We start from the raw sequence: 7,181 nt of genomic DNA on the forward strand, positions 1-7,181 counted from the left end.
TACATGTTCTCGAAGCGAACACCATATGGGCTTTCTATCAAACTAATCAACGTGTTAGTTTTACCACAATTCGAGGGGCCGCAGATGATACCGCGTATAGTATTTGGTAGCATGTTTCCATGTCTGCGTATTTCTTTATCCAACATTAACCGTGTTTTATCGTCAAAATTTGTAACTTTGATTATCGTCGATAGTAGGAATACAAGGAGAGTAATAACCCAGGTCCTCCGAGAGGGGCGCGGGGCGGGGGGTTCTCCGTGGCGAGGGGGTATGACGTCACGCAGGGCGGGGGGATGACGTCACGCGGGGCGGGGGCGCTTATCGCTGTGCGGGAGACGCTTATCGCCTATTGTTTTTCATAAACAAAACACCGTATTGTATTACTTTGAATTATCTAACATGTTTTATTATCAACAAAACACCGCAAAGTGAGCGCCGATATTCGGCCGCCCTCGCGGTACTTCCCCTCCCCGCCCCCATAAGGGACGCGCTTTGGCGGTACTTCCGCCCTCCCCCTCCCCTGCTCATAAAGCTGCGATGTTTCTTCCTTATTGTTTAGGAAGAATTCTTTTGCGATAATTTTGCCGACATTCGGCCACCCACGCGGTACCTCCCCCTCCCCCTCCTCCATCTGAGGGGATCTTGGGAGGTCGCGCTTATCGCAATGAACACGTCGGGACACGTGTTTTTTTCGCGGTAAAAGACCGTGTTGCATTACGCGCCGATATTCGTCAGCCTTTGCGGTACATTTCCCCTCCCCCTAAGCGGAATTCTTTCTCATTGTTTAGGAAGCGCCGATGTCCGGCCGCTTGAATTTTTATAAACAAAAATGAGCGCCGATGTCCGGCCGCTTTGTGTCAAAAGCGATAACGCGATGAAGGGAGATCACCTTTCTGATATGTAATTAAACAATCCGTTAATCATGAAGAGGGGAAGAAATGATTAGACGAAATATAATAAGGACTGCTGCCACTTCAAATCATAGTACGTAATTTGCAAGCGCACAGATACGTCGGTCGAAAAAAAGTATAGCGGGTGCAAGTGCTCTATAGAACGTGATTTTAAAAAGTGTGGAAAAATGGAAAACATCGAGCAGACTGAACGCGACCTGTTGGAGCGGTCCCATCAAATCGCCACCTTGGGCGAGTATCTTGAATGGGCGCTGCGCTGCGAGGAATTTATCAAACTGCTCGAAGAAAACAGCCGTGTCAAGCGTCCGCGAGTCTCGATTGGATATAGACAATCTTTGGTTGCTAGAATCGCGCGACTCGAGGGTGCAAAAACTCGATTGCAGAGACAGTTTATATCCAGTGGTGGTAATTACAGTGGCGACAATAACGCGGGAAGACTCGTTTGGCGAGAGATCGATACCGCGTTTGAAAATCGTATACTGACCGGTGCGGTGATTAACGCAGACTATATCGAACCGCGACAATTTTTGGAAGATGCTAGTAGTGTAGTACTCGAGCAAGTGCAAGACGTTATAAAAATACACAACTGTGTAAAAGTAAATACTGTGTTCAACGGTGAGTTTGTGACAGGTGATAAGCGCGCCAACAAAAGTATTAACACGAGAAATTATGAACTTTTTCGCACGTCCGATTTACGCGAGTGATATGAGCGGCACGTCATCGAAACTACATTGACGTCTCTCGAAGAGTTTCAGGAACGTGATAGCGGATGGGCATTGTCACGAATCCTCGATCTTACGGTCAACGTCAACAAGTGCAATCTTATGCGCGCGGGATGCCATATTAAATTACCGCGAGAAATTATGGCGAAGAGAGCGGTAATTAATGTGCGATCAACGGATAATGCGTGTTTCGCGTGGTCAGTGGTGGCCGCTCTGTACCCCGCTGAAAGACATGTGGAACGGGAATTTTCATATCCGCACTATACGACGGTGTTAAATTTACAAAACATTGGGTTTCCGATGGCGTTGAATCAAATAAAAAAGTTTGAACATATAAACATTATCTCAATCAACGTCTACGGTATCGAGAGGAAGAAGGAACTATCAATTCTTCCGATACGACTCGCCGATCGGAAAAAAGAAAAACATGTGAATTTGCTGTACGTGGAGGAGCAGGACGATAACGTTGGAGATTTCGCGTATATCAAAAATCTGTCTCGCCTCGTAAGCTCGCAACTGAGCAAACACAATGGTCAAAAATATATCTGTGATCGGTACGTATATTTATTGCAAATTATATATAATTGTAAATAAAATTGTAAATAAAATTGTAAATAAAATTGTAATTTTTTTTTTCACAGATGCTTGCATTATTTCGGATCAGAGGACAAGTTGCAGGCACATACGGTAGACTGTGGAGAAATGAATGACTGCGCTCCGGTTACCAAGCGATAAAGATAAGTGGCTCGGCTTCGACAACTACAACAGAAAAGAGCGGCTTCCATTCATGGTGTATGCCGACTTGGAGTGTGTGCTGAGGAAGACATCGGAACACGTGTCATACGATCAACATCACGAGGTATTTAGCGTTGGATACTATGTGCAATGCTCGTACGATGAAACATTATCCGCATACCGATCTTATCGCGGTGCCGATTGTGTCGCGTGGTTCGCCAACAAACTCGAGGAATTAGTGCATCGCATAAAGGGTATTTTGTCTGATAATGTCCCCATGTTAAATTTAACATCAGACGATTGGGAAAAATTTCATAGCGCCACGCAATGTCACATTTGTGAAAAATGGCTCGCGATTACATCGAACTCAATACAAAATTTAGAACACAAGCGAAAAATGATTTTGAAAAAAATTTGTACAAATTGATCAACAACGCGATATTCGGCAAAACTATAGAAAACGTTCGAAATCATGTAGATGTAAAATTATTGACAAAGTGGGACGGATGATACGGTGCGGAAGCGATGATCGCGAAACCAAATTTCCATAGCAGGAGCGTCTTTTCGGAAAATTTAATCGCCGTCGAATTACGTAAACTAGAAGTAAAATTTAACAAACCAATCTATGTTGGTATGTGTATACTCGATATATCGAAATTGTGTCTGTATGAATTTCACTACGAGTACATGTCACCGCTCTATCGTGAAAGATGCCGGATAATGTACACCGACACCGACAGTTTAATATATCACATCGAGTGCGACGATGTGTACGAGAACATGAAACGCGATATCGCTAGATTCGATACGAGCGATTATCCAATTGACAATGCGTACGGTATAGCGCATGCAAACAAAAAGGTGCCAGGCTTGATGAAAGACGAGAATAACGGCGCGATAATGTCCGAATTCGTCGGGCTTAGAGCAAAAATGTACGCGGTGAGGGTGGACGGCAAAAAAGACACTAAAAAAGCAAAAGGTGTCAAAAGTAATGTCGTAGCGCGTAGTATAACATTCGACGATTATACGCGGTGCCTGAATGACGAGATTGAAATGACACGTCAGCAGTCATGTATTAGATCGAAATTGCATGAAGTGTATACCATCCGCGAGACAAAAATTGCTCTAAGTCCGTACGACGATAAGCGGTATATTATACCTGATTCGACCGACACATTACCATGGGGACATTACCAGATACCCTTATAAAATATAATGTAGTATAATGTGTGTGTATGTGTGTATGATATATTGTTATGTAACATATGTGTAATATATTGTAACGATTAAAGGAAAGGATGTATTAATAAAGATTTTGTATTTCATATATTTCATGTATATTTTATATATTTTATATATTTTATACGTTGTACACATTATATTTTTCTTAAAATAAATAGTCTATATGAATTAAATCACATTGTCCTTATGTATCCAAGAATTGTGTGAATTGTCAAATCCCAGCCATTTCACGTAAACCTCGTCACCCCTCCTGTGCAGTACTTTCTCCACAAGATACACGTCCGGATAATTCGCGCGATGCAACTCATACTCGTAAAACGCTCCAGCGACAGATGTTTTGCGATAGTCCTCGAGTAGATAGCTTACGGGATTAGTACGCTGCACTTTAACAATCTTAAAAACCTCCGTCGTCCAATTTGGCGTGTAACCCTTCTCGAAAAGTTTCTTGTACTTGCTGATGCGTACCGAGTCACCTACTTTGAATTTCGCCGGAGCGGCAATCTTTATGTTACTATATACCGTTTTTAAAAGTTTATCAGCGATCGCGGGGGTGACGTCGGTGGGTCGCATGCCGATTGTTCGGTGCTTGCGCGCGTTATAATCCGATACGAGTCGCGGCAACGCGTCGATCCACTTGTAAGTTCCATTTAGCGTAAACATCTTCCACATGTCGTTCTTCAGCGTACGATTGAATCGCTCGACGACCGATGCCTTCATTACCGAATATGTAGAATAATGATTGATGTTATGTTTCCGTATAAGCCGTTGCACATCAGCGTTGTAAAATTCCTTCCCCATATCAGTTTGCATGTTTTTCGGGCATCTCTTGCTATCTCGAATTATTTCGGCGATAGCGTCAGCCGTCTCGCTTCCGCCTTTACTCTTGAGTGGTACGGCCCACGCGTACTTGCTCAACACATCGATGACGGTGAGTATGTAGTGATAACCTTTGTTGAAACGAGAGTACGGACGCATCTCGACGCATGTCGGCTTGCCACAGATCATCATATCCTCGCACTATGACATGTCTTCGGGGAAAATTTTTTCTCGCCGGCGCGTGCAGTTCGTTCACCAACTGCCGTCTCTCCAAACTATGTTGTTTCATCGCTTCGTCGGTTTTTTTTCCCTATCGTCGTTTACTGCTGTTTGTTTTATCGCTCATTTCCGTTACTGAGCCGTTCGTAGCCGTTCTTGACCCGTTCTTGACCCGTTCTTGAGCCGTTCGTAGTCGTTCTTGACCCGTTCTTGAGCCGTTCGTAGCCGTTCTTGACCCGTTCTTGAGCCGTTCGTAGTCGTTCTTGACCCGTTCTTGACCCGTTCTTGAGCCGTTCGTAGTCGTTCTTGACCCGTTCGTAGCCGTTCTTGAGCCATTCATAGCCGTTCTTGCGTTGTTTACTTCCGTTCTTAACCCATTCGAAAATCGTTCTTGATTCGTTCGCAGCCTTGTTCACAGCCTTGTTCACAGTTTCTAACCCGTTCGTAGCCGTTCCTGACCCGTTCGCAACCGTTCCTAACCCGTTCGCAGCCGTTCCTGAGTTGATAATAGCCTTGTATATAGCCTTTAATGACTTGTTCGTAGCCTCGTTCGCAACCCTGTTTCAGTTGTTCGTACCCTCGTTCGCAGCTGTTGCTAGGCCGTTCACTACCACTACCACTCATTGTAGTTAAATAGCAGTTCGATAATCCTTCGTAGCCGTTCGATAATTGTTCGTAGCCGTTCGATAATCCTTCGTAGATGTTTGATAACCGATCGATAGCCGCTCCTAACCCGTTCACTGCTGCTCATTTAGGTTGATAGTCGTTTTTGAGTTAGCATTAGCTGTACGTTGAAGTTCGTTTATCGCAGTCTGTACTGCTCGCACGTCCTTCTCGAACGAAGTCAGCTTCTCATCTGATTCTTTCTGTTGATTCATCAATCTTTTAACGCAGGATTCCACATACAGTTTGTTGACAGCATCAGTGTCAGCTTCAGGTTGTGCTACACGACGAATCTTGCGCGATCTTGCATCATAGTCTGTAGCGACACGACACAGAGCGTTTCCGCGCACATAACTTCTCACCAATCTATCCCAATGATCGCTTGTGCCAGTTGCATCATTTCTCCGTTCGAATAATCCATATTTGTTGATAGACATTTTTCGATGCGAATGACGCCGATCGACTGATTAGTTTTGCCGAGACCCCGTTTAATTTATAATAATGCCTGCTTCGCGAAGTTCCTCGATGATCGACAGGATCTCGTTGTCGTGAGCGTTGTGGCCAGCTCGGCGCGAAGCATCGAGCAATCGTACCCGATCCACTAGCTCGTTGGGGTCGTCCCAGTGTACGTAATCGATTTTATTGTCGGTTAGCGTCATCGCTTGAGGCATGAATACACTCTTTCCAGATTTTTTCTTTTCAATTGACATCAACGGTGCGATTATTTGTTTGTATTTGTATCCCCTGTTGCTCCGTAATTGACCTTGCGCTTCATATTTGCGTTTATGCGCGTTCGTCGCCAATAATATGCTCTTGTATTTTTGCATATCGTCTTCCGTGTAAATAACATCATCGGGAATCCTCTTGAAGACTAGCTCGTATAATCCAGGTGTACCAATGTACTTTACTTTGTCTATAATTATAGAATCATATTTATCCATGTCAAATCGTTTGTTACCGAGCAACATTCCATCTTTTTCGAAATAGACACCATACGTGATCGATCTCGTTTTTTTTATCGCCACCGAGGAGAGCACCCATGTATTTTTGTCCCAGTGGTCCGAAGTGCTCTCGCAACATTTCTTGACCTTCCGACGTTTGTAACGTGTTTCGAACGGATGTTTCAAGTGAATTGCTTGTGGTTTCGAAAACATTTTCGATTGCGAGTGATTCGGGTATTGTAAATGGTAGGATTCTCGTTGTCGCGGACTGTGTAGAGGTGGACGGTGTAGAGCTTATCGGTGGTTCATCCAGTAAAAATCCGTCCGATGTACGTGATGTCGATGAGCGATTTGTGTTTAGTCGTTTTCTCTTTTTCGGTGTCGCATTTTCCTCCTCCTCCTCGTACCGCTTAACAGCGGGTAACGTTTTAATTTTCACGTCAGCTTTACTCTCAGGTTCGTTTTTCACTGCGATCAAGCTCGCGTTGTCGACAATCTTTTGTAGTGGTTCGATAATAGGTTTAAAGTGAGTCTTGACTGCGATATCGTCATCGATCTTACCAGTCTTTAAAGCACGATGTTTCTTACGGATCGATTCGCTCGTTTTCACAATTTCCTTCGCAATCTTTTCACGCTCGCGAATGTTATCAGCCATGTCTGCAGAGTGCTCGCGTTTCACTCTTCTCGACAGAATATCGGCAGCGACTAATCGTTTTGCGGTATCGCAAACTCGTTAAATCCTTTTCTGTATCGCCCGTTTGTAAGCAAGCTGTCCTTGTCTATCACTAGGAATCCATACTTTTGTTGCCAACAAATACGACATAATTTACTGAAATCTTCGTACGACATGTCGGTATTCACATGATCGTTGTACACGTGTTTCAAGTTGGTACCGTCCTGTTTAAACAAGATCAGTAAGTTCGCGTTGTCGC

General features: G+C 44.1%; 1 protein-coding gene and 1 pseudogene across 1 annotated transcript; one reads left to right on the top strand and one right to left on the bottom strand.

The window, feature by feature from the left end:
- The first annotated feature begins 1,735 nt into the window (after positions 1-1,735).
- Positions 1,736-2,343, top strand: LOC145934233 (uncharacterized). Its single transcript, XM_083034603.1, has 2 exons — positions 1,736-2,191; positions 2,275-2,343. The coding sequence occupies exons 1-2, from the start codon at positions 1,736-1,738 to the stop codon at positions 2,341-2,343; spliced, it is 525 nt and encodes a 174-aa protein (XP_082890729.1).
- Positions 2,344-5,642: 3,299 nt separating this feature from the next.
- On the bottom strand, positions 5,643-6,904 carry LOC145934234 (uncharacterized; annotated as a pseudogene).
- Positions 6,905-7,181: the final 277 nt, after the last annotated feature.

Source organism: Prenolepis imparis, unplaced genomic scaffold, assembly GCF_030444845.1.
Source record: "Prenolepis imparis isolate NDT839.2.m4 unplaced genomic scaffold, iyPreImpa1.0 SCAF_3, whole genome shotgun sequence".
Taxonomy (NCBI): Eukaryota; Metazoa; Arthropoda; class Insecta; order Hymenoptera; family Formicidae; genus Prenolepis; species Prenolepis imparis.